This window comes from Phoxinus phoxinus (genome assembly GCF_949152265.1).
Source record: "Phoxinus phoxinus genome assembly, chromosome: 3".
In the NCBI taxonomy this organism is placed as follows: domain Eukaryota; kingdom Metazoa; phylum Chordata; class Actinopteri; order Cypriniformes; family Leuciscidae; genus Phoxinus; species Phoxinus phoxinus.
Window position 1 is genome coordinate 8,105,126 of NC_136878.1, and position 27,246 is coordinate 8,132,371.

The following is a 27,246-nucleotide window of genomic DNA, read 5'->3' on the forward strand; positions in this document are numbered from 1 at the left end:
AATGTTCTCATTTCTAGACATACTAAAATAAATAGAAATGTAAGTATAAACGGAGCATTAGTAAAAAACGTACGTACGAGGTTGCATTTTCATTGGTCGAAATGATGAGGGGCGGGATCAAGGCAGGAAGGTGACTGGAGCTCGCGGCAACAACTCAAAACGCGCCAAATTTCTACATCGGCACAGTATGAACAACGGAAATATATATTTACAGTAATATTCTATGTAGACCGGTGGCAACGCGAATTGTATGTACATTTGTAAGGACATATACTTGTGTTTATCGTTGTTCGCAGCACGTTAGTGAAATTCATGCGAACAGAAGGTCTAAAATTAGGTCCATCGCGCTGAAAGTTGGTCGAATTGTGTTGAGTGACGTTTTTAACTAACTGTTAACTTAACGTTAGCTCTCCTGTATTTGCTGACTGATTTGAGTCTTGCAGACTCTTGTCAGTTATGGTTTTACAAAACAGTGGGCGATATAAAACAGACCGAGGCGGGGATCAGGACAACCAGCAGTAAGTGCATATACCTTATATTATATTATTATATCATATAATGTTGACACGACAGATGTTTCAGTCTAAAATGTTACTATGGTAATTTTGTGCCTAGTAACTTAACTTACCAGTTATAAAGTATCTGTGGTACAGTTTGGTAAATCAGACAGTGTTTGGGTAGTTGACAAATAACAATTTTTCTTTACCATAAAGATTTTAGTTTAAAATCTTTATAAATGTTTATATTGTAGCTAGAAACATGGACACAATTGTTCTTCAACATTTTAGCATATATATATATACACTTTTATAGTTTTTATTTGTATATCTTCAGTTTTTTTAAGTTATATTAATTATGTGATGTGCATTTGTCATTTTTAATGTTTTTTTATGTTTCTAAATATTAGAAATGTATTTATTTTCAGTTCAGTTAGTTAAAAAAAATTCTTCGAAATTGTTCATCTAAACTATATTTTTTTCCGGTTTTATTACATTTAGCAAAAAAGTTTTTAATAGTTTTAGTTAACGATAACACCATGTGCAACAAATATTTTTTTATAAACAAATAGTCCATTCAATGTCTCATTAATATGAAGTCATAACTGAATGTTAGATGATTATCCAAGAATTAGGAAAATAATTGACCTCAAATATAGCCTGACACTGCTGTCAGTGGTTGAAATGTCAAGATGACAACTTTGGTAGGATTGACAATTGCCTAGATTGAAGCCAAATCCTGCAACTTTTCAGTTTACCAGCATAGACTTAATTAGTAGAACACAATCTCTTCTCTGAATCTTTCTCTCAGCGTGCTCTGACAGCTTTTGCTCAAAACATCTGTTTAATGTGGATGACAGGGTTTGTTGCAGTAGATTTCATATTGTTGGTTTTTAGGGATGATGCATCTGCTTTGTCCGCTGTCAAGCGGCTGGAGCGCAGTCAGTTCACTGATGGGATGGACGAGCGCTTTGGCTTCGAACGGATGAAAGAGCCTGGTGAGAAAACGGGATGGCTGATCAACATGCACCCAGTAAGAATGAATGTCTGACATTCAAACACTGTAATTAGATGACCAGTGAGCTGTGCTTTCTGGCTTTTTACTGATAATTTTGCCAATATTGTGAAGGGTTTTTTTAACGTTACGCTATGTATTTCTTCTCAGACTGAGATTCTGGATGATGACAAGCGGATGATCAGTTGTGTGGACTATTACTTCATACAGGAAGATGGAAACAGATTCAAAGTGCGATATTACAGCAGTTTGCAAATATACATATTTCTTTCTTTCAAATGTAACATTAAAGGTTTCTCCACTTTTTAAAACATGTATTTTATACTTTATGACATTTTCATAGAGCAGGAAAGGAATGTTTTGTTGGCAGAGGTCCTGATGTTGTAAGTTTCCCTTTTTGTGTATGTTTCCCCACAGGTTGCTCTTCCTTATAAGCCGTATTTCTACATAGCCACTAAAAAGGTGAGTTTAAGCTTTTTTTACTGAATGAAAACATTTTGGTTTGGATGGATTGAATGATACTGTATGTATTTTTGTATCTGTTAAAGAACTGTGAAAGAGAGGTTATCTCCTTCCTGTCAAAAAAGTTCCAAGGGAAAGTGGCGAAGCTTGAAGTCGTCCCAAAGGAAGATTTAGATCTGGTAAGTTACGTTCTTTCATACGTTAATGCTACTAATTTGTTTTCATAATTTATATTCCTGATAGGCAAGGCAAGCCAAGCCAATTTATTTGTAAAGCACAGTTAAAATGTGCTGTACATTTATAATACAAGCTTACACACCACTAAATTACATAACAAAGACTGTCAGGGTAAGGGTGGGTGATATGACCAAAATCTTATATCAAGATATGAGTCATTTTATTTCACGATAACAATATATATTCACAATATAGTTATTTTTGCTTTTAATAAGGTTTTTATGATATCAACGTTTTTGATGCCATTGAAATTTCATAATTCTTTTTCAATATCATAAAAAAAACTAATACTAGCCTAAAAAAACTCTAAAGCTTGCTGAAGACAAGGAAACTGTGATAAAGAAAGATCAAAGAAAACAAACTACAAATGAAATGGATAAACTTGAAATTAAAAAACTTCAAGCCCTAGAAATACTACATAAAATGAATAAAGTAATCAAATGTATAGAAAAACAATGCATAGTCTTTACTGTGTAAATTAAATATACATTTATTCTTATCAAATTTACAAAAGTGATTTCAGTGAGAGATTTTCTCTCTCTTTTGTTGTTTGATTAGCATTAATAATGACAGCAGGTAAATTTGGATGCTGTCACTTTAAGACCGACAGCATGGATCCGATATAGCCTACTCGTGCGTTTTCTCTCTCAACTGTTAACGTTCACTTTAGACATAAATGACTGTTTACTTTGCAAATACATGGTCACTTAACCATATTTAACCATTCAACCATAGGCAGCAAAAAGCATTCAGTTCAGTATTCGCTCGCAGTGGCTACATGTCGCCCGCATATTCCGAAATGGATTGTCTTTCGCTGCTAATTCTGCTTCAACAGTTTAAAATTACCTGTTTTTAAACTGCAATTTTTTTCAAAACATATGCAAACGATAAGCTTTCGTGACTGCACAGCACAGCAATGTCACATGAGCATAACTGCGATAGAGGCGATAGTCCAAAATCCCCACCGGTTGACAAATTTCCACCGGTTCATCGTGTCTACCGCTATTTACATTAGTAATGTTGTGTGATAATGGTGTTGTTCATAATGCTATGTTATCATAATGGTCCATCATAATGCTAAACCTTGTTAACAAAAAGCCTGGGAGAAAAGTTTAAAGAAGAAATCAATTTAAAAGACACTGATGCCATTATATAACATGAATATAAATAAAAATCAATTTATCAATACTTCACTTTTTGTGTTTATTCATTCTTTTGTCATTTTTGTCATTCATTTGATTGTTATGTGTCTTTAAAAAGCCTAATCACCTGGTGGGCCTGAAGAGGAGCTACATCAAACTCTATTTTAACACTGTGGATGACCTTGTTAAAGTGAAAAGGGAGATCTCACCTGCTGTCCGCAAGAACAGAGAGAGAGAGAAGTCCAATGACGCCTACACAAGCATGTTATCCAGGTAATCACATTTTGGCAGTGTTAAGAAAGCACACTGTAAATTTAGATGTCCTGCTTATTTTGAAACCTTTGTTGCAGCAATGTAAAAGGAAATCCTAAAAGAGATTAAAAAAATTCAAGAAATTAATTTATAAGACATTCCACAATGCACTTGACATTGTTCCCTATTGTTACCCAGACCTATACGTAAATGCTTCTTTTGCATGTTACAGTGCTTTGGCTGGTGGGAGTGTAGTGACGGAGTATAAGGATGGCTCGTCGAAGAAGATGACTGAGCAGCTTGACAACATTTTGGACATGCGAGAATATGACGTGCCCTATCACGTCCGTGTTTCTATTGACCTGAAGATTCATGTGGTAAAGAAACGTCCCATACATGCTGCATGACTGATTATACAGTATGTTTAATTTTTAAACGTGGGCTCCTTGACTGACAGCTCTGTTTTCTGACAGGCTCACTGGTATAATGTGCGGTACAGAGGAAGTGCCTATCCTCCTGAGATTGTGCGCAGGGATGATCTTGTGGAAAGACCTGTAAGAATCTTAACAAATGTCCTAAAGAGTTTAAATGCTTGAGATCTTTGCTTAGTCTCTGGCAATGATTGTCAATAATGTCATTCCATTTTTTTCACTGAGGATCCTACATTAATTATTCTGAATCACTTATTCATGGCAGTATTTTTCTGTCATTTTAAGGACCCTGTGGTGTTGGCATTTGATATCGAGACCACTAAACTCCCTCTGAAGTTTCCTGATGCTGAAACAGACCAGATCATGATGATATCATACATGATAGATGGACAGGTAATGTATTTTGTGCTCTTACGATAGGTCAGTCATTCATTACATACAGTAAATATGTTATTTAATTGTCAGTTTTATTCCTGCTGTATTTAAATTGTATCTGCCTCTTTGTTATGTTTATTATTTGATATGGTTTATAATATATGTGCTATTTTCCCAGGGCTTCCTCATCACAAACAGAGAAATTGTCTCTGAGGACATTGAAGACTTCGAGTTCACACCTAAACCTGAATACGAGGGTCCTTTCACAGTTTTTAATGAACCTGATGAGGTAAGGCTGAACAGTATATGATGTGCATTGTTTGTGCTGCAATTGAACAATTGATATAATGTGGTCAATTGTAAAACTAGGCTTGAGGAAATTAAGTTGTCATACTACTTTTCTGTTTGGTAAATATTTGCCTTCCCTATTTCTGACCTTTTCTGTCTGCTTGCAGGCCTCTCTCATTCAGAGATGGTTTGAACACGTCCATGAGACCAAGCCGAACATTTTTGTCACATACAACGGAGATTTCTTTGACTGGTAGGACATGCTTTTAGACTATCTGATATTATATCACATAAAATCCTGTTGACTGTTTTATGTTTTTATTTTGCATTTACAATTTTGTGTTTTGACGAGTAGCATGTGATGATGGTGAATTTGTGTCTCTATGTCCTCAGGCCATTTATAGAGACCAGGGCTGCCCAACTTGGCCTGATAATGCATCAGGAGATCGGCTTCCAGAAGGACAATCAGGGAGAATATAAAGCCAGCCAAGCTATTCACATGGACTGCCTCAGGTAAGGGTGTTTTTTTTTTCTTCTAATGAATGGCTTGTGAATGACTTTATATTAGGAAATACACCCTGTCTCACCCTCTCTCTTTATTCAGGTGGGTAAAGAGAGACAGTTACTTGCCTGTAGGAAGTCATAACCTCAAGGCTGCAGCAAAAGCTAAGTTAGGTTATGACCCTGTAGAGCTGGACCCAGAGGAGATGTGCCGTATGGCTACTGAAGAACCACAGGTGCTCTTCCTCTACTCCTCAACTTTCACACTCATTGATCATTTACATGGATGACCGTTCACTTACTACACAATAAACATTGTCAACACGCTTTATAAATATATTTTATTCTTTTTATGAAATATTTACTTTTGGATTTGATGGATTTGTGTTTGACAATTCTTGTTTTTGCATTATGAGCTGTATTGTTGTTTTTCAGACTCTGGCCACATATTCAGTGTCTGACGCTGTGGCCACATACTACCTTTACATGAAATATGTTCATCCCTTCATTTTTGCCCTCTGCACCATTATTCCCATGGAACCCGATGAGGTCTGTATTTACGAATTCTTGATTTTATTGTTACCACATTGTGATGAGAAAGCTGTAAATATAATTGTTTTTAACATCATGGATTTGTTTTATATCTGTCTGGACACACAAATGTGTAAACAGGTTTTGCGGAAAGGCTCCGGTACCCTGTGTGAAGCCTTGCTGATGGTTCAGGCCTTCCATGCCAACATTGTGTTCCCAAACAAGCAGGAGCAAGTCTTTAATAAACTCACAGATGATGGTCATGTACTCGACTCTGAGACTTATGTGGGCGGCCACGTCGAGGCTCTGGAGTCTGGTGTGTTTCGCAGTGACATCCCCTGTCGCTTTAAAATGGTAACTGGGAGTCCATCTTTAATCAAAGCACATTGTTTTGAGTTTTTTTATTTGTATCGTATCTTCATAATTATTTATAATTTATGTTCTGACAGAATCCAGCAGCATTTGACTTTTTGATTCAGAGGGTAGACCTTACTCTTCGTCATGCGATTGAGGAAGAGGAGAATATTCCCCTTGAGCAGGTCACCAACTTTAATGAGGTTAGTCAGAGTTCGTATTCAGTGATGTTTTTTTATGGACACATGGTCCTATTTTGTGAAAGATATTTTTCATGCTTGCATGTATCAAGTTAAATACCAGTTGTCATAATAATTTGACCTGTTTCAGGTGTGTGATGAGATCAAAAAGAAGCTGATCTCTCTGAAGGAAGTGCCCAATAGAATCGAGTGTCCTCTTATTTACCATCTGGATGTGGGGGCTATGTACCCCAACATCATCCTCACCAACAGACTACAGGTACAATACAGTTCTCAGCTTATACTGGTGCTTAAGTTGTTAATTTCATTGTAATGACATTTCAAGACAACTTTTTGTTTGTTCCCTTCAGCTGTATATGAATAAAGTGAGTTAAATCATTATCTCCATCTATTTTTTTGCTCCTAGCCCTCTGCCATGGTGGATGAGGCGACCTGTGCCGCGTGTGATTTTAATAAACCTGGTGCAAACTGTCAGCGCAAGATGTCATGGCAGTGGAGAGGAGAGATCAGTGAGTGATTTTAACTTCTTACATCTTTGAGGGGAAGTTTAATGCCACAATTGTTTTCATCTTGGGTTGACTCAAGAATGGCCAAGAAAGAATTTCTTTAGTTTTTTGTTTAAAAAAAAAGATATTAGTACTTCTATTTGGCAATGACACATTAAATTGACAAAAAGTAACAGTAAAGACATTGATAAGGTTATAAAAGATTTTCATTTTAAATAAATTGTTCTTTTGAACTTTCTATTCATCAAAGAACCCTGGAAAAAAAAATCATGTTTCACTTTTTTCACCAAAATATTAAGCAGCACAGCTAAAAAAATTTAAAAGCTTTGTCATCACAGGACTGAAAATATACTAAAATAGAGAACACTGTTTTTTGATAAAGAGATTTCTCTCAAAAACATAAAAATCTTACCGACCTTGCTAAAACTTTTGAATGGTATTGTATGCTTTAGTCATATACTTTATTACTGGTTATGAGTAGTTTTGGCCTCACTTTATAATTACATTGGTTAGTAATAACATAAACAGACATTATAACATTTATAAACTTCATAATTGCTGAACCTTTATAGTGTAAATGCAGTTTTGCTATCAGTGAGGTTCAGGCGTTTTTTTTATTTCCTCATAGTGCCGGCCAGTAGGAGTGAGTTTCACCGCATTCAGCAACAATTGGAGTCAGAGAAGTTTCCCCCTCTCTTTCCAAACGGTCCACCTCGCGCTTTCCATGTGCTCAATAGAGAAGAACAGGCTCGTCATGAAAAGAAGCGCTTGGGAGGTCAGTATATTCTTGATTCTCATACCCATCTGCAAGGATCTAGGTTTTGTCTGACTGTTGTCAGACCAAGAAAAGCTTAAATTATGCACTTGTATAGATGAACAGTGAGACACGTCATTACATTTGTGTTTGTATTCTTAGACTATTGTAGAAAAGCCTATAAGAAGGTTCACCTGACCAGACTAGAGGAGAGAGTCACTACCATTTGCCAGAGAGAGAACTCCTTTTATGTTGACACGGTTCGAGCCTTCAGAGACCGTCGATATGAGTTCAAAGGACTCCACAAGGTACTGGATTCAGGCCGAAATGGTGTTGAATTGTTTATTTTGTTATGAATCTTACAGTCTGGTATTTCTTTCTATGCAACCTGTAAAATTGTATTGTTAATTGTAGTTCATGGTATTTTAAAATGTACTCTATGGATGTGGTTAGTGTTTGTCACCAATCTTAGTTTCCCTGAGCGGGACACTAAAGTTGAGTCTGAGTCTGTCTATCAAACTACTCTATTTCAAAAGGATATGTTTTTCTAGGATATGTCGTCTTTTAATGTGATATTTTAGTCTGCTCACCTATGCAGGAAGGAATCACTCTTTTATTTTATTTAAATTTTTATATAATCTGTCCAGGTGTGGAAGAAGAAGCTGTCTTCAGCGCAGGATAAAGGGGATGCAGCAGAGGTGAAGCGCTGCAAGAACATGGAGATTCTCTATGAGTCTCTGCAACTGGCGCACAAGTGCATCCTCAACTCCTTCTACGGATATGTCATGAGAAAAGGGTATTGAACAATCAGAGCCAACACTTTTCAAGGCACTTTTATTTCCCAGTGCTAGAGCAGATATACCTGAGGAGTTTCTTGTCTTCTCTAGTTGCTTATATTACTTTTTGTTTTCTAACTCCTGTTTACATGATGGCTCCTATTATGTTTCTCAGAGCACGATGGTACTCAATGGAGATGGCTGGGATTGTGTGTTTTACTGGTGCCAACATCATCACCCAGGCCAGAGAGCTCATTGAGCAGATCGGGTCAGGCTCTTACACCAAACCCATAAACACTGTCAGAGTTGTGGTTCATTTAAACACCAGTTTATTGTAATTGATTGGTTAATTAATCCTATTCTTCTTTAGGAGGCCTCTGGAGTTGGACACTGATGGTATCTGGTGTGTTCTTCCCAACACCTTTCCTGAGAACTTTGTCATAAAATCCACCAATGAGAAGAAGTCAAAGGTGACCATCAGTTATCCAGGAGCCATGCTCAATATCATGGTCAAGGTAATTTATCTTGCTTCTCTTTTGAGCATTAAACCACATTATCAGCAGGTTAATTATATATTAATGAGGAAGATATCTTCAAAAAGATGGTTAAAAGGGAATAACTAGGAGATGTCTGGGGATGATCCATAAGTAACCTGCAGTTCACTTGGAAAATGTTTATTAATTCATGTATAGTGCACACTAGTGAGAACTGTGCATGGTAGGTTTTGTACTTATTCTCTCCATTAAATAATTATTTTTATATATATTTCTTTTTTTATTTAGTTTATTATTTATTTATATATATTTTTATGTAGTACTTGTTTTACTATTTTATTGTACATTTATGTTTCCTTTTGTTTTTTTTTTAGTTTCTTATTTGTATTAGTTATTTATGTTATGATGTCATGTTTTGGATAGTCTGATGGACAAAGTTCTGTGGGTTGTGGGGCAAGAGTTTTTTGAGTTTATGTAATGTTATTATGTTTGAAAATAAAGATATTGTTAAAAAAAAAAAAAAAGGGAATAACTAATGATAATCTGAAAAGATCCCGTCATTTTTATGTGTAGGAGGGTTTCACAAATCATCAGTATCAAGAGCTGGTGGACCCTGCATCTCTAACATATGAGACCAGAGCCGAGAACAGCATCTTCTTTGAAGTGGATGGGCCGTACTTGGCTATGATCCTGCCCGCCTCCAAAGAAGAAGGAAAGAAGCTAAAGAAGAGGTGAGAACTACATCTGAGCTACACTAAAGCTACTCGTTCATTTTCACTCTTTTGAAAGGACTAGGTACCAAATTTCTAGTAGTCGTTTACAAGTAAAATTTCATGGATTTTGGTAACATGATGTGGGTAGACTTTTATTTTGAATGTCCCATTTAGACATTCTGTTAACTACAAGTAACGTTGCCTACTTGTTAATTAACTCTCATTAGGGTATTAGTAGACTGTCTTCTTAAAGGTGCAGTATGTAAGAAGGACAACTAGTGGTCGAAATAGGTACTGCAGTCGAATGCAAAATATCGGAGATCGTCGTTTCTCCCGCCACCTGCTACTCGGACTGGACGACGCTCACATGGGTGATGCAACAGGAAAGAGCACAATGGACAATGAAATTTGGCAAATTGGCAACGTGCAGTATCATAGATCAAAACAATAACAAACATTACAGACTGGAAACACACATTTCAAAGAAAAGTAACTGGCTGTAGAAGTGTTTTTCAGAGAAATGAGTATGTGAACTTAGCATGTTTCCTCAATATATGCAAACATATAATGTTATTTGTATGCTTATGTAGAGTGAAAAAGTTACATACAGCACCTTTAATATCCGCTAGCACTTTATTTTATGGTTCCCCAGCAGACATTCTGCTGACTAATAACTTATTCTACTAACCCTACCGCTAACAGTCTACTAATACTCCCAAGAGTTGGTTGATATGTAGGTGCAACAATACTTACAATAAAACAATAACTATTATTAATGCTATTAATAATCCAATAGTGCATGTTAGCGCTAATAGCGATAGCTCACTAACTGAGAAAAACTCCTGTTATAAAAAAAAAAAATCTGTATACTGCACAATGAATCTCTTGTTCACTTCATGGTTATACTTTGTTGGTTTAAATTTACACTTTTGGACATGTCTGACCAGTACCTGAAGTCACTAGTAGATCCAAACTACTGTAAGTTGCTTTGGATAGAAGCCTCAACTATAGAAAAAAATTGTTTTATTCAGTGTATTTGGTTGTAACCTGTAGAGATACTTTGTTTCTAAGTATCTTCTCTATCCTCAGGTATGCCGTGTTTAACGAGGATGGGTCTCTGGCTGAGCTAAAGGGCTTTGAGGTGAAGAGGAGAGGAGAACTTCAACTCATTAAGATCTTCCAGTCCTCTGTGTTTGAGGCCTTCCTGAAAGGCACGACTCTAGATGAGGTGTATGCCTCTGTGGCTAAAGTGGCTGACTACTGGCTTGATGTGCTCTACAGCAAGGTATTGACAAATGTCACACAATCTTCCATAGGTGTAAGTGGTAATATAATGGGAATAATTGCTTGTATTTTATCTCAATATTTACTCCGGTGTTTATTATTTTAACAAGGCAAAGCCGCATGTGAGTGCCACTAAATGAGAATGTTGTTCCTGTCTTTTGTTTTCAAGGCTGCTAACATGCCAGATGCGGAGTTATTTGAGCTGATTTCAGAAAACCGCTCAATGTCCCGTAAACTGGAAGATTATGGAGAACAGAAATCCACCTCCATCAGCACGGCCAAGCGTCTTGCTGAGTTCCTTGGCGATCAAATGGTGAAGGACGCTGGCCTCAGCTGTCGCTATGTCATCTCTCGCAAACCGGAGGGCTCGCCCGTCACTGAGAGGTGAGACATTAAAATAATTATTTTCATCTTATTCAGAATGTTGTTTCCCGCTTAGAGTGCAAAAATTTTATTTCTTTATAAGAAATAATTAATATTTATAGTGACAGTAAACATTGTTAAAAAATATTTCTATTTCAAATACATGCTGTTATTTTTATCTATTCATCAAAGAATTCTGGGGAAAAAAAAGTTTCGACAAAATATTGAGCAGCAAAACTTTTTTCAACATTGTTTATTGAAGATGTTTCAGTCTTCACTGAAGACTGGAGTAATGATGCTGAAAATTCAGCTCTGCCATCACAGAAATAAATTACATTTCAAAATGTATTAAAATAAAAGTTGTTTTAAATTGTAATATAAATAAATATAAATAATTTATTCTTTCACACACAGGGCGATCCCTCTGGCCATTTTTCAGGCTGAAGCGAGTGTTAAAAAGCATTTCCTACGTAAATGGCTGAAGATGCCTAGCCTCCATGACCTTGACATTAGATCTGTGAGTTAATTTGATTCATCGACTTTGGCTGTAATATCACAATTTCAAAATAGTTGAAATTTAAGGAGTGTTGTATTCTTTACTACTGTTATGTTTTTAATTACTGTTTTTCATGTCTTTCCCATATAAGATTCTGGACTGGAGTTACTACATTGAGCGGTTGGGCAGTGCTATACAGAAGATCATCACTATTCCTGCAGCTCTACAACAGGTAAATTACCATGCACATCATTTAGACCAGGGGTCGGCAAATATTTTCTGGCCTGCCGGATTATTTTGGAAGTAATCCAAAATTATTATTTTTTTTTTTTTTTACTATAACTGTTTACAAATAGGCCCCGTGAATCAGTGATGCGCGGGTTGATCCAAAATGAGCGAGGAGTGCCTGCAGTCACCCGCGGTTACGAGTCATCCAAAAATATTTGTAATGATATTCGGGTCGCGGTCGGTCGGGTCGTTTAAATTAATGCCAATTAAACCATTGTAATTTATATAGTAGTAGACATAATGTTCTATGAAATACATAGGTCTACACTTTATTGGCTAAATAACTGAGCGAGGATGACGCACGAGCACTCTGCAGATGAAAGTGGGAAATCCTTATTTACCTGAATGTTGAGCGCGTTATTAACTTTTGAATAAGAGCTGACGCGGGACAAAATGCCCGATTTCCCAAAACGTTGAACTGAGCAATGCCATTGTGCCATTTTAATAGGCTACTTTTAAACGCATATAGCTCAGTAATGCGAGTTTTATGTATTCTGAGAGGGGGCGGGGTTTTTGTTGGGAAATTCGGAGGAGAGACGCACACTTCGATTAGACTGGATAAACACATGCAGCATCTTAATTGTTAAGAAAATGAAACGAAATAAATGAATAAATCAAGCCTTTATTACAAAACACAGCATTCAGAAAAATGCGCACCCTTCCTACGTCTATGGCCCAATTTGCGGGCCAGGAAGCGGGTCGGGTACAATATTTTCTTTCTTTTGTTTGCGGTCCGAGTTGCGGGCGGGTTGAAAACGTCGGTCGGGTGCGGGTTGTTTATACATTGACCCACGCATCACTGCCGTGTATCATTCGTTCAATCGGTTTTTTCCCCCAAAATTAAAACCAAAAATAAAAAACGACTTGTTTTTGAGATTTGAGATTCTGAAAACGAGATCTAAAATTTTAAAGCAGGTGAACACTTTTAAGCTTTCACTTTTAAGTATTTTAAGCGGTTGCTGAATTGAACCTTGTGGGAGCGGGACGGAAAAAAACAGTCCCACGCAGACCTCTTGTGTCCCGAATAAATAATAATTTAAAAAAAGGAATAAAGTTCAAAAGTTGTACAGTCCATTGGTAATACAATACTAAATCAGATATATGTACAATAACATGTCCAACAATCGATTTAAATAGAACACGGGGTTTAATTTATCGTTAATAAGATGTATCCGCGGCATTTTCTCGTGTGCTTAAATGGTCCAGTGGTAGAACTTTCGTCAAGTGTGTAAAAGGTTCTGGGTTCTAATCTGCATTTGTATAGGTTTTTTTTTTCGTTTTTTCTTCTTCATCAAAACCGATTATGCTCATCAGTGGTTGTATATAAGTAGTAGGGACACGTTTGTGTGCATTATATTTTGTGATTTCACCGTAACGAATAGGCCTATTCCATGTAGCTGGCCCGCCATCTACTGGATAAAAAAAAATATTGGCCCGCGGCCAAAGTTACTTGCCGACCCCTGATTTAGACCCATATCAGTCCTGTCATACCTGTCCTAACCAGAATCAAGCACTACATTTCTTCTACAATAATCAGAATTTTGTCCCAATATACCTAATATGACAAGCATCAAATATTTGTTCGTCACTATCTGTGTGCATTTATATTCTCTTCTGTTTAGTCCCATGTTCTTAACGGTTACTATTTTTGTTCAGGTGAAAAACCCAGTACCCAGGGTACGACATCCAGACTGGCTGCATAAGAAGCTTCTGGAAAAGAATGACATCTACAAGCAAAAGAAGATTAGTGAGCTCTTTACCAGTGAGGGAAAGAGACAGGTAGGTCTACTGTCACACACACCGTTTGCACAACTTGCTGTCTACCTGTCTCCTTTTGTACGCACACCTTCTTCTGTCCTTCTCAGGTGGCCCATCAAACTCTAGCATCAGGTGAGACTCCTGATATGGAGGATTTCGGTGCTCCTCAGCGCCCCATGCAACCTGCCATACTAATCAGCACAAAAAGGAAGAGGATATCTCAGGGAGAGGACAGCCAGGCCGAGTCTCAAGAGCAAGAACTCACACAGTCTTGGAGAGAAATACTGGGGCCACCGCCAGCCATGGGCGCCACCCGGGTAATACAGACAGTATAACAATGCAATAACATTTACCGCAAGTTACAATTAAAGTTCCCCTATTATGAATTTCAGATATCACCTTTCATGTAGTGTGTTATATATCTGTTTGTGAATGTAAATGTTTCAAAGATCACGATAAATTGAGTTAGTTTCTCAAAAGTAAGTACAGATTCTGGACTGCCTGAAACGAGTCGCCAGTAATTCCAGCCTTATTTATGTCCTGCACTAATCTGTGTAGCTTTCCATGTGGTTTTCATTGACTGCCCTCAAACAACGTCAACTTTGACCCTCCCTCAAACACTTAAGTTGTAGCTGAGACCTAGAAGAGCTCGGTTTGTGTTGTCTTGTTGAGAAGACGCTGTTTTCTGTGCTGTGAAAGTAAATCCACTTTGCATGCGCTTCGAAAAGATGAGGACTCTTGCTCGAATTGATACGGTTAAACCAACGCCATTGTAAGTGCTGTGGAAGCCCTCCGGAGCTACAATTCAGATATTGAAATGTGCGTTTGGTATTCGCAAGCAGTAGACAATCACAACCGACTGGGCCATCTGAACAATCAGTGAAGAGTAGGCTCTCTGAAAGGAGGGGTTTAGAGAGACAGTGAGAAAAGAGGTGATATATTCTAAGAAAATTAAAGAGGGTTTTGACCTTGGATGCATTTAAACTTTTTGCAGGAGACCTCCAAAACAAAATTAGGAACCTTTAAAATACCATAATATGGGCACTTTAATAAACCACAAAAGTCAAGTCTGAGCTCTTTATATTGATGACACCTGCAGCTGCAATGGAGCATTTGTTTGTTACATATGATCAGATATTATGTTTGATTAAATCTATCGACATATCAAATAAAAGGAAGGCTTCACAGCGAATTGTTCTGTATTTGTGTGTGTGTATAGGAGGACATTCTTGTCTGGTTGCGCTACCACAAGAAAAAATGGGAGCTGCAGATTCGCCAGAGGAAAGAACGACGGAAACGACGACGTTTGATTGATGGGGAATCTCAGCCGACAGGGGGCGGTGTAATCCGTGATGGACCGACAACAGGTCTAGGCAGCTTCCTGCGGAGAACCGCTCGCAGTATTCTAGACATGCCCTGGCAAATTGTACAGGTACGTCACACTGGCATTTCAGTGATTTAACGTAAATACGTTTTCCATGTACATTAGTGATGTGCGGATCGTGGTTATATCCTTGGACACAGCAGATAAAAAAAATACATTCCACTTTTTTCATGGGTGGGTCGTGGATGGATGAGATAAATATGTTGATTTTAATAAATGGAAAAGCACCTCCGAGTTGTCATTATATAAAACACAAAGGGAGAAGCCTACATGAGATATTGCATAATAACTTAACAGCTATTTACACAAATGTAACACAAATTATTCTGATAAAAATGTTTTCCAACATAATATCAATGAGTTTAAAGCTTAATTTTTCACACTAATTTGCAGACTCTCATTAAGCTACTTAGTTGCGGGGTTTTCGTTCAAATGTTTGTTTTTGAAAGAAGTCTCTTCTGTTCACCGAGGATGCATTTATTTGATCAAAATACAGTGACAATAGTAATACTGTGACATATTACAATTTTAAATGACTGTTTTCTATTTTAATATATATTTTAAAATAGTTTATTCCTGTGATGCAAAGCTGAATTTTCAGCATCATTACTCCAGTCGTCAGTGTCACATGATTCTTAAGAAATCATCCTAATATGCTGATTTGATTATAAATGTCTTTATACTGTCACTTTTGATCCACCTAATGTGCCCTTGCTGAATAAAAGTATCCAATGTATCTAAACTATTAAACATGACTACTTTTTGTCACAATGCATGGTGTGTATCTTTATCCACCTCTAGATTGCAGAGACCAGTCACCCGGGTCTTTATAAGTTGTGGGCGGTCATCGGCAGTGACTTGCACTGCATGAAGCTCAACATCCCACGAGTGTTTTATGTCAATCAGAGAGTGCCTAAGCAAGAAGAGGGGGCTACCTGCAAAAAGGTCTGCTGTATAACATTTTCAACACCAATTTTGTCCATGATCTGTGTACGGAGAAATCTTCATGTTCTTGACTATAAATTAATTTAGTGCCCGTTAAAGATTCAAGTGAATGTGTCAGTGAAGAATTTGATCTTGCTTGGAGATTAGCTTAAAGAGTCCATCACAGTATAGAAATCTGCTTAGCAAGATGATCAATATTGCTACAATATTTATTAACAATAATATTATCATTGCTAATTAATAAAAATGTACCTATATTTTGCTCAGAATCATGTATTCCAAAGAGTTTTGCAATGATTCAACATGGATATTTCAACTCATCCATCAAAGCTGTGCTCTTAATTCAGTTAGGGACAAGTCTCACTTTGACCCATTTAAATGACAGGTGAACCGGATACTTCCACGTTCCAGTGTGGTGTATTACCTGTACCAGTATGCAGTTCCTGAGGACATGTACCAAGAACACCTCAATGAGATCAATGCAGATCTCTCTGCTCCTGATATTGAGGGTGTCTATGAGACACAGGTAAATGCCTTCTCCAAAATATGACATTTTGCCTTTTAACTACCATTATGGTGTATGAATTTGTCTTTAGTTTTGTAGTCAGTCTGGAATATTCTAGACTAATTGTAGATTTCCAGAGAGGGTTTCTGCTAGGGGTGGGCGATATCTCGATATTTAAAATATATCGAGATATTTTTTAAACACGATATGGATTTTGACATATCGTATATATCGATATATTGTTTATATTTAATTCTGATTTCGCCACTTTGCTTATTTGCCTTCTCTGTGCTGTGCTAAAGGCGGCCGCCTAAGCAACACACGCCTGCCCCCTAACTACATCGTCAAAACAATGTATATGAGCGATATCCGCCGTGTTACTCTGTCCTGTTTAGAGCTTAGATTCTCTGCCCGAGTCCGATATTTCCCGCCGCTATACTCGGCTCTCGATCTAGAGACGTGCGGCGCGGGACTAGATTTGATGGCAGAGTTCGAGCGCGGGCGGTAATGCACTCACTATGTGTGTGCGGCTGCGGGAGAATAAAACGATTAAACAGAAATATCTATGAATAAAACATGAAAACGAATAAATTGTTATTCATCTGTTGCAGAAAAGCAACAAGAACAACTAAAACAAAATAGACACGATTTACAGGCCAGAGTTTCTATTTGTAACATGTTTGCAGCGTTGAGCGATGTAGCCAATCACAGACATATGTGTTGATTTCTGGAACGCAATGGCCAATCAGAAGCATTTAAGATAGAAACTCCTCACCGCTCAAAACGGACTTTTTGTTCAGTGCTGAATTCTGCATGCTGGCAAATCCTCTGATTATAACAAACAAAGTGTAGACATTATGAAAGATTCATTGTGCAGTCATCAATGATAATAACAGAGATGTATGAGATCGCGATGTCAGCTTTTTAGGAATTATTACACTTTGCTCGCATTCAGTCATGGCAAACCATGCACGCAGCCTGCTTGCTTTTATGTTAAATTAACAGTGGTTTGTGAATGTTAATACTTTAATAACAAATTTAGTTTTTTGTTTATTAAAAAATTGTATCAGGAGCATTTATGCTGATGTGTATGGTGGCAACACGTAGGCTAACTTGAAGGTATTTCATGGAGGTACAGAAAAAAAAGAAGAAAAAAAATCCTGAAAAACCCCATCACCTTAACACATTTTCAGCGGGAAACCCTACACTGCCTACCTTGAGTTGAGTTGTTTTATTTTTGAATGAAAAGGCAATATGTATTATTTCTTCCTTTATTTTACAGTTAAATTATTATTTTTGTATACAGGGATTTTTTTTTTTTAATGTCACAGAAGCCCTTTGTTCCTACATGAACTGCCTACCTCTTTGCACTTCAATAAAAAAAGGCTTTTTTTGGCATATTTGTTTTTGCAGTAGTTTTTGGGGGGTTATTTTTCCTGTAAAGATATCGAGATCTATATCGTATATCGAGATATAACAAAATATATTGAGATATATTTTTTGCTCCATATCGCCCAGCCCTAGTTTCTGCTCTGTGCTGCATTGACCTTATCTTGCTGTATCTAAAGAGGTAATTTCCATGTGTCTGACTCGTGTCCTCTCACACAACCTGTAGGTACCGCTGCTGTTCCGGGCTCTGGTCCAGCTGGGCTGCATGTGTATGGTCAATAAACAGGTGGTCAGAGCCCTGGCTGGCAGAGAGGCTGATACCTTTGACCTGGAACACCTAGAGATGAGATCCCTGGCCCAGTTCAGCTACCTCGAGCCAGGTGAGATAATCACTTTCAGTGTGGTTTAAGTTTTGCTTGTAATTGGTTACAAAATTTGTACATGCACTATAGTAATGTTTGCGCATCTGTTTAGTGGCTGATGTGCTTCTGAGTGTTTAAGCTAAAAATATGTTTGGGTGTGTTTTATGTGTTCCAGGCAGTGTAAGGCACATTTACCTGTACCATCACAGTCAGGGCCATAAGGCTCTCTTTGGCCTTTTCATACCGTCTCAACGTAAAGCCAGCGTCTTTGTTCTTGACACGGTAAGCTCCACATTTTAGCTTGAAACATAAACTTAAAACTCAACAAGGAAAAAAATATTACTATAAAAAATAACACATTTTTGCAATGTTTACAATGCTAATATTTATGGCTGTCTTCATTTTTAAGCGTTAACTCAAGAGCTTAAAGCTTCTCTCTAGTTATTAACAGTTGGTTAATATGCGCTTCTCCTAACAAGTTTATTGCATTTTGCATTCCCAAATGAGTATTATAAGCGATCAAAAACTCTACTAAATGCAGAGATGGGTTTGTGTGGAGTGGTATTTACTGAAAAGCAAGCCATTCTGAGGCACTGAAAACGCATGACAAAAAACACCATGAGCTATTTGCATGTAAAAAAAAAAAAAAAAAAGTTAACAAGCAGCATATATATATATATTTTTTTTTTTTTTTTTTTTTTTTTTTTTATTAATTAAATCACAGCTGGTTTTATTTCGGTTAATCATGCAGCCCTGCAATAAATGTACAGTGCAAACTGCAAAGATGATGATGCAGTTTACACTACTGTAATTTACACCAAATGTAGGTACGCAGCAATCAGATGCCGAACCTGAGTACAGTGTACGGAGCAGAGCGCACAGCACTGCTGGAGAAGACCACAGAGGAGCTTCTGCCACCTGAGAAACATCAGTTTGAAGTGCGTGCTGAAAATGACATCAAAGCCATCTACCGCGCACTGCAGCGCATTCTCCTCAACTATAAGGTACGGCCTCAACATGTTATTTAAAGTGACCCTAGAATGCTATTTTAAAGGTCCCTAATTTTGTTGAAGGTCTCCTACAATTGCATGCATGCATTAAAGGCTGAATTTTTATTTTATTTTATTTTTTTATCCATAATATCCTGTATATTGCAGCATCACTGCTTTTCTCAGTCTCTGAAATGTTTTTCATAGTCAGCAATGGGTGGAGCGTGTGTAAGGCTAGGCAAGGCTTAGCCTTTTCACTTAAACCACTGACTGCTGCTGCTTCTGATTGCTTTTAGAGGGAAACGTTACCCATGACGGCTGCTCTAGGAACAGTTCTTCTCCATAATAATAGCATATTGGCAAAACAGATTTGGTGTTTTCACTCTTGAGAGCGTCAAAGGTTCCCATTTACAATGTGTTTTGCAGCATTGATCAGTATAAGTTAACTTATAACAAACAAATGTCTATTTAAATGTGTTTTTAAATAGAAAGCTAATTTCCTCAGCCTTCCTTACTCTAGAGTTGGTTCACACTCTGCCTGTGATTTGAAACCCGTAGGCTGGCATTATGCAGACTTGTTACAAACCTACATAACCTACACAATAAATGAATAAAATGTATTAAATAAATAAAAACTTTGCAGACCCTCTTCATTCACAAACTGTTATATTACACACTACATGAAAGGTAATATGCAAATAGACAGCATAATAGAAACACTTTTTTTTTCTTTTAAATTTTCTAATCAATTGCACAGCCCAGCAGATAAATAGCAGCCATTTTTCTGAACGTGTGTGCAGGAGGAGCGCCGTGGTCCAACCCTGATCGCTGTTCAGTCTAACTGGGAGCTGCGGCGTCTGGCAGCCGGCATGACTGTCCTGGAGGAGTTCCCGGTGGTGCCAGTTCACGTTATAGATGAGATAAGCTACAATGTGCTAGACTGGCAACGACACGGAGCTCGCCGCATGATCAAACACTACCTGAACCTGGACAGCTGCCTCTCACAGGCTTTTGATATGGCCAGGTACTCCACACAAATTTGTCATTGTCATGAGGTTTTATTTCAATTTGACCATGAGGTTAGATTTATTTAATTAATGGGAAAAAAAAAATGTCTGTCTGGGGTTGTTCTTCTTTTCTGTGGAGGTGAAGATGACAACTCCCATGATTACCCAAAAAATCAACATCAGGGACTGTGCTAGGAGAAGCTGACTTCAGACTCATGTACTGTAATGTCCTTTCTCTCTCCAGGTACTATCACCTTCCCGTGGGAAACCTGCCTCAGGATATTTCTATATTTGGATCTGATCTATTTCTTGCACGTCATCTGAGAAAGCACAACCACCTGTTGTGGCTGTCACCTACAGCACGGCCAGACCTTGGGGGAAAAGAGGCTGACGACAGCAGACTGGTGATGGAGAGTGATGAGAGAGGCTCCATGGAGATCAACAGCCAGGGCTGCTACTCCACAGGTAAGCAAATTAAGACAGGATCAGACACGCAGACTAGGAGTACAGCAGGTATTAAAGACACAGCGAGAATATTGTATTTGTAGCAGGAGATGGCAGTTTAGCCTAAATATCCTCTTAAAGGTGCACTTGGTAACATTTTCAACTTAATAAATCCGTTTAGAAATCATTTGGATGGTTAAATAATCTGTTCTGGTGAGAATGGTTACTTTCCCCGCTCCCCCCAGCGTTCCCAGGCGGAAAACCAGCCTTGCAACATTGGGACTAACGTCCCGGTAAGTTGAAAATAGGAAGTCTCGTGAGAAGCGAGAACGAGTGAGAAAGAGCGAGAAACACGAACTGCTTTACGGAATACAAAATGTACATGTCAATGTTAAATGATACTGTGTATTATGTATTACCCACCTCGGTAGACATGCTCCACACGATAAAGTTGCTGCATCTGGGACTCATTTGTTCACCACACTGGCTCCGACCATAACAAAAGCACATGAGCAGCGGTAGAAAGGGGGAGGAGTGCGCCGGCGCGCCGCAAGTGACTTTACGACAGTGATGTGAAAAATATACGCACCGCAGCTGTAGGGGGAGCTCGTTGAGAAAATCAGCAAAGCGGTGGCTAGAGTTACCGAGTGCCGCTTTAAGTTGTTATTGTAATTATTTTATTTATTTTTGACAACCACATCATTATTAGACTACAACACTGATAAACATAATATGCATTATGAATATAAATAAAAATAACTATTACTGGCACTTTTATTTATCTTATTATATTTATGCAAAATTGTGGTAAATAAATCAAATACAGTAATTGCTGGTGTTTTTGTCATATTTATGCAAAATAAAATATTTGTTTTTTTAAATAATTTGTAAATAAATATTTTTTCCCATTTCTCACTTGAAATTAAGGGCTTATGTTTGAAAAAAATAGTAATTATACAAACAAATAAAAATGCTGATGCTGCATAAAAAAACAATTAGTTACTTTACCTATAAATATCATTATGTGCTATTCTTTAGAGACTCACCAATTTAACCCTATCTATCGGTAGACGCGATATTAAAGAACAGATAACGTATCAGGTTGAAGAGTTCATATAAGTAAAAAAAATTCTTATAAAAATGTATCTCTATAAAGTACTTTTTGCCTATTTTTCCAGTTTGTGTGGAGTTAGATATTCAGAGTTTGGCAGTGAACACCATTCTGCAGTCCCAGCACGTTAACGACATGGAAGGCGGGGCCAGCATAGGCGTCAGCTTTGATGTCATTCAGCATGCATCACTGGAGGAAATGATGTCAGGAAATCAGGGGACAAACGCGGTGGCCAGCTATGACGAGACAGCGCTCTGCTCCAACACATTCAGGTATGCATGTATAAATGAGTAAGGCTAGTAAACATAATCAAACCATCTTGTTTTTTGCAAAAACTCATTCTGTACAAAAGCGTTCTCACTGTTTTCCGTCCTTGTGCAGGATTCTGAAGAGTATGGTTGTTGGTTGGGTTCGAGAGATCACACAGTATCATAATGTCTACGCTGATAACCAGGTGATGCATTTTTATCGATGGTTGCGATCACCCAGTTCTCTGCTGTACGACCCGGCCCTGCACCGCACACTCCTCAACATGATGAAGAAGATCTTCCTACAGTGAGTACAGGTTACACACTACCAGTTTTATGTCAACTTGATGTTTGGAGTTAAAGAAAGTTGCTCCATTAAAGTTTGGTCACAGAAATCAATTTCAAACCTAGCAGTTTTCTGTCCTGGTATGAACATGTATGCATTTCGCTGATACTTTTGTCCAAAACAACTTTTGAAGTATAAATGATCAGATCATGTATTCCCTGGGAATCAAACCCATTATCTTGGTGTTGTTAGCAGCACTATGCTCTACTGTTTGAGCCACAGAATGACTGCTTATATTTTTCTGGTTTTAAACACTTTCTATTAAACACTTCAGACTTGTGGCAGAGTTTAAGCGCCTGGGATCATCTGTGATCTATGGAAACTTCAACCGTCTCATCCTCTGCACCAAGAAACGACGCATTGACGACTCCATTGCATACGTGGAGTATATCACTAACAGGTTTTAAACCCTTTTTTCTTTTTCTTTTTTAATTCTCGTCTAGACTCTAATACAAATTTCTGCAAGTCTCTGAAGTCCCAACTTTGGTATTAAATATTTTGTATTAATTTTCTGTTTGCTGTTTATCAGTATCCATTCAAAAGAAATCTTCCACTCTCTGTCCATCACATTCTCACGCTGTTGGGAGTTTCTGCTGTGGATGGATCCTGCTAACTGTGGAGGAGTGAAGGGAAAGCTGCCCTCTAGCCTTCTGTATGAAGAGGTAAAGCAACAAGGCCTAGAAACAACTTGTTCCAACTTGGAATTTTTCAGTGTAAAAGATTGGTGACTTTTAATCAGGTCTAGTTTTTTAACGCACTTTTTTTTTTTTCTTACCAACTCTAGCATGGCAATGAAAAGAAGACCAAAAAAAATGCAGCAGAGGGAGATGGAAGTGAGGATGAGGACGAAGATGAAGAAAACCAAGGGGAGGATGAAGAACAGGACGGGGAAGAAGATGTGGAAGACCTGATTGAGAGTAACTGGAACATCATGCAGTACCTTCCTCAGACGGCATCCTGTCAGAAATACTTTCTTATGATCATTTCAGGTAACATTAGATTTCATTTGTTTTCAAAATTCCCATCACTGTCTTTTTTTAGCCTTCCTAAAATTGCAATCGCTTTGTGTCTTTATGCTCCATGTGCACTAGCTTGTCGGTAAGATTTTAAAAATGTTTTTGAAGGATGTCTCTTATGTTTTTCAAGGCTGCTTTTATTTAATAAAATATACATTAAATCATGTGAAATATAAACATTTTAAGATGTAATTTATTCCTGTGATGCAAAGCTGAATTTTCAGCATCATTACTCCAGTCTTCAGTGTCACATGATCCTTCAGAAATCATTCAAATATGCTGATTTGCTGCTCAAGAAACATTACAGGTGAATTTATAATTTTATTATAATTTCTAATCATGATAATTGATTGGTTGTTTGCAGCCTACATTGCAGCTGTCTATCACAGCATGAGACAAGAGCTTCGGCGGAACGCCCCTGGCGCTACTCCCATTAAGAGACGAGGAGCGACCCAAGCATCCCAGCAGCCAAGTGGGGATGTCAGTGCACTTCCTGGTAAGACATATAAAGTTTCAGCTTTATATGCTTTTGTAATGGGTTATTTATGATTGTATTCTCAAACTTCCCATGGGATTAATCCTGATGAATTATTACGGCTGTCATTTGATATTTTTATTTTGTTAAGCATTTTGTTGAGAATTTTTATTGTATTAATTTTGGGGGTGGGTGCTTATAAGCTCTTTTGCTTCGGCCCACTCATTTTGAGCAGGATGGTTACTGCTCAAATAAATAAATTAATATTTTGTTAAGCAAAATTTGAAGAGTTGATATTTTTTATATATAAACATTAAGTTTCCTTTTAAAAGTTCAGTTTTACTTGAAGAAATTATAACAGAAATGCTATTTACTATTACTATTACACAGTTGAGTGTACTTCAAGTAATATAATACTGTTTATTAAAATGCAGAAACTCAAATGTCTTCATTACAACCTGCCAAAAAGATGAATTGTTTTAAAAGATTTTTAAAAAATTACATTTGTGTTTGAGCCGAGGCGAGCTGGTACTGTGTAGTGGAAAAGCGCCATAAAGGTCCAGCTTTTTAAAAAATACAGTGATGTATCGTGCAACTGCCAGAATCTTAAAGAAATACTATGATCTATATTTTTGGTAAAACCATCCACCATTACTCTTCTGTTAGATTCACTCGTGTCGTTATTTTTCTTGTGTCTGTTGTGTTTAGGTTTGATCACATTCTCCCAGGAGTACGTGTCAAGTGAACTCACACAGAATTTTTTCACCATCACTCAGAAGATTCAGAAGAAAGTGTCGAGCACTCGCAGTGTCACACTTCCCTCTGAGATGTTTCCTGTTCTTCCTGGTTCTCACTTGCCCCTCAATAACCCTGCTCTGGAGTTTATTAAATGTGTCTGCCAGGTATCAACATGCGCCTCTTGCTCCTGTGTTTTTTCTGCAGAATTGTGTTTTAAACTCCTTAAGTTGTAACAATATATCTCTACACAAGACTACCATTCAAAAGTAACAGTAAAGGCATTACAGAAAATTGTTTAAATCGAATGCTGTTCTTAATTCATCAAATAATCCTGCAAAGAATCACAATTATCCACAAAAATATTAAGCAGCAACTGTTTTCAACATTGACATAATAAATGTTTCTTAAGCATCAAATCAGCATATTAGAATGAAGGATCATGTGACACTGAAGACTGGAGTAATGATAGTGAAAATTCAGCTTTGCATCACAGGAATAAATTACATTTTAAAATGTATAAAAATAGGAAACCACTACTTTAAATTGTAATAATATTTCACAATATTACTGTATTATTGATCAAATAAATCCAGCCTTAGTGAACATAAGAGACTTCTTTTACAAACATTAAAAAAATCTTACTGACCTCTATTGTTTGACCATTGTAATGAAGATGTTTCTGTGCGTAATGTCCCTCCAGGTGCTCTCTCTGGACGCCAACATTGTCAATCAGGTGAACAAACTGAAGCGAGATCTTTTGCGATTGGTGGATGTTGGAGAATTCTCAGAGGACGCCCAGTTCCGTGACCCCTGCAAGTCCTACGTCCTGCCAGAGGTCATCTGCCACCACTGTAACTTCTGTCGTGACCTTGACCTCTGCAAAGACCCTGCGGTTTCCCAGGTGATAACCTGACTCTCACTGTTAAAGTGTTATATTTAAACCTGTAGGTAATGGTTTGCTACGCACTCGTGTTTACGTTTGACTAAGGGTTTTTAAGAGTTAAGCTACAACTACTGGTGTTTTGCTACATGTTCCCTCCTTTGTCATGTGATCGAACTAGCCTAAATAAGACTATAATATTCTCTCTTCACACTTCTTTCCTCATGTAGGATGGTTCAGTTCTTCCTCAGTGGTTCTGTTCTAACTGTCAGGCCCAGTACGACACAGAGTCCATAGAAATGGCCCTGGTGGAGGCGCTCCAGAAGAAACTCATGAGTTACACCCTACAAGACCTGGTGAGAGACACATTTACCACTTTCAGAGTGTTTTAGATTTATGGTTTAGCCAAAGTTAAAACTTTAAGTGTAAGATGTCCAAGTTTAATGTGTATATGCACATCCATTGACCTTCACTTCTGTAAATGGCACTTTATCCCATCATAGGAATGTGCCAAATGCAAAGGAGTGAAGGAAGCAAACATGCCGCTGTACTGCAGCTGTGCTGGAGATTTCAACCTCAGCTTCACCACAAAGGTACTTGTGTAATACTTCTGTGTATTACTGCAGTTCAAAAGTTTGGGGTCAGTAAGATTTTATTCAACAAGGATGCATTAAATTGATCAAAAGTGACACTAAAGATATTTATAATGTAAGAACAGATTTCCATTTCATATAAATGCTGTCCTTTTAAACTTTCTACTCATCAAAAAAATCCCTCTAGCACAACCATTTTCAACATTTAAAATAAAATCAGCATATTAGAATGATTTCTGAAGGATCATGTGACTCTGAAGACTATTAATGATGCTGAAAATTCAGCTTTGCCGACACCTTAATAAATATATATTTTTAATATATTAAAATATAAAACAGTACTTTTAAATTGTAATAATATTTTACAGTTTTTACTGAATTTTTTATCAAATAAATACAGCCTTGTTGAACATGAGAACATGAGATAGTTCCTTCAAAAGCGTTAAAAAATATGACCAAACCCAAATGCTAGTGTATGCTTTACAGCCAATGGACCACCTGTCATGTTTTCTCATTTCCACTTGTTTGGGTGTGTTTGCAGAGCTTCTCTGAGCAGGTGGAAGTGTTCCGGAACATTGCCGCCCACTATAATATGAGCTTCCTGCTAGAGACCATTGACTGGGTCCTTAGTATGAACGCATAGATGCTGTTCACCTGATCTCTCCAGTGCTTGTGCCAAACTATGTGTGTTTGTGCCATTTGTACAGATCTGAAATCATTTGAAGTTTGTGTACATTATAACAGGGGAAATGTTTTGGTAATGGACCTTGTTTTATTTGTGTGTTAATAAATATTTTTGTATATGAAGAATTCACTGTTGCAAATGATCTTCCGTCATTACTTCCTCAGTAACCAAGTGTAAATGATTTCGGTCATTATGGTTACTAATTGAATTGCTATGATATGGCTCTTTCTCACAGTGGCATGCAACTAATATGTCCCTGTGGTAATGGTCCATTTGGATATCACCTCTTTTTGACGTTTATGAGTTTAATTCTGTAAAGAATATGGCTTTTCGTTTTTGTAACCACATATAGAGCTATTTGAGGTTTGCAATAGCCAGTTTAACTTAATGAGACGTCCACATCACTTGCCTG

General features: G+C 37.5%; 1 protein-coding gene across 1 annotated transcript; it reads left to right on the forward strand.

Moving 5' to 3' along the window:
* Positions 1 to 132: 132 nt before the first annotated feature.
* pole (polymerase (DNA directed), epsilon) lies at positions 133 to 26,970 on the forward strand. The gene is made up of 49 exons (XM_079607307.1): positions 133 to 518; positions 1,395 to 1,530; positions 1,663 to 1,743; positions 1,930 to 1,974; positions 2,061 to 2,153; positions 3,472 to 3,626; positions 3,838 to 3,982; positions 4,079 to 4,159; positions 4,322 to 4,429; positions 4,590 to 4,700; positions 4,867 to 4,952; positions 5,093 to 5,212; positions 5,304 to 5,436; positions 5,636 to 5,749; positions 5,873 to 6,085; positions 6,181 to 6,288; positions 6,416 to 6,544; positions 6,692 to 6,794; positions 7,420 to 7,566; positions 7,708 to 7,853; positions 8,193 to 8,341; positions 8,497 to 8,589; positions 8,692 to 8,836; positions 9,389 to 9,546; positions 10,618 to 10,813; positions 10,982 to 11,196; positions 11,590 to 11,692; positions 11,823 to 11,903; positions 13,616 to 13,738; positions 13,825 to 14,034; positions 14,937 to 15,149; positions 15,903 to 16,046; positions 16,432 to 16,572; positions 18,167 to 18,320; positions 18,478 to 18,584; positions 19,130 to 19,306; positions 20,092 to 20,315; positions 20,543 to 20,763; positions 21,921 to 22,125; positions 22,235 to 22,408; positions 22,722 to 22,847; positions 22,977 to 23,109; positions 23,232 to 23,436; positions 23,828 to 23,959; positions 24,647 to 24,840; positions 25,377 to 25,577; positions 25,787 to 25,912; positions 26,060 to 26,149; positions 26,691 to 26,970. The coding sequence occupies exons 1-49, from the start codon at positions 457 to 459 to the stop codon at positions 26,790 to 26,792; spliced, it is 6,858 nt and encodes a 2,285-aa protein (XP_079463433.1). The 5' UTR covers positions 133 to 456; the 3' UTR covers positions 26,793 to 26,970.
* The last annotated feature ends 276 nt before the right edge of the window (positions 26,971 to 27,246 follow it).

Bases quoted from the DNA above. Each gene is read 5' to 3' on its own strand.
- pole (XM_079607307.1), top strand. From the start codon at position 457: ATGGTTTTACAAAACAGTGGGCGATATAAAACAGACCGAGGCGGGGAT. The intron at 1,975-2,060 runs GTGAGTTTAAGC...TATCTGTTAAAG, and splicing joins TCTACATAGCCACTAAAAAG to AACTGTGAAAGAGAGGTTAT. The intron at 20,316-20,542 runs GTACTCCACACA...TTCTCTCTCCAG, and splicing joins CAGGCTTTTGATATGGCCAG to GTACTATCACCTTCCCGTGG.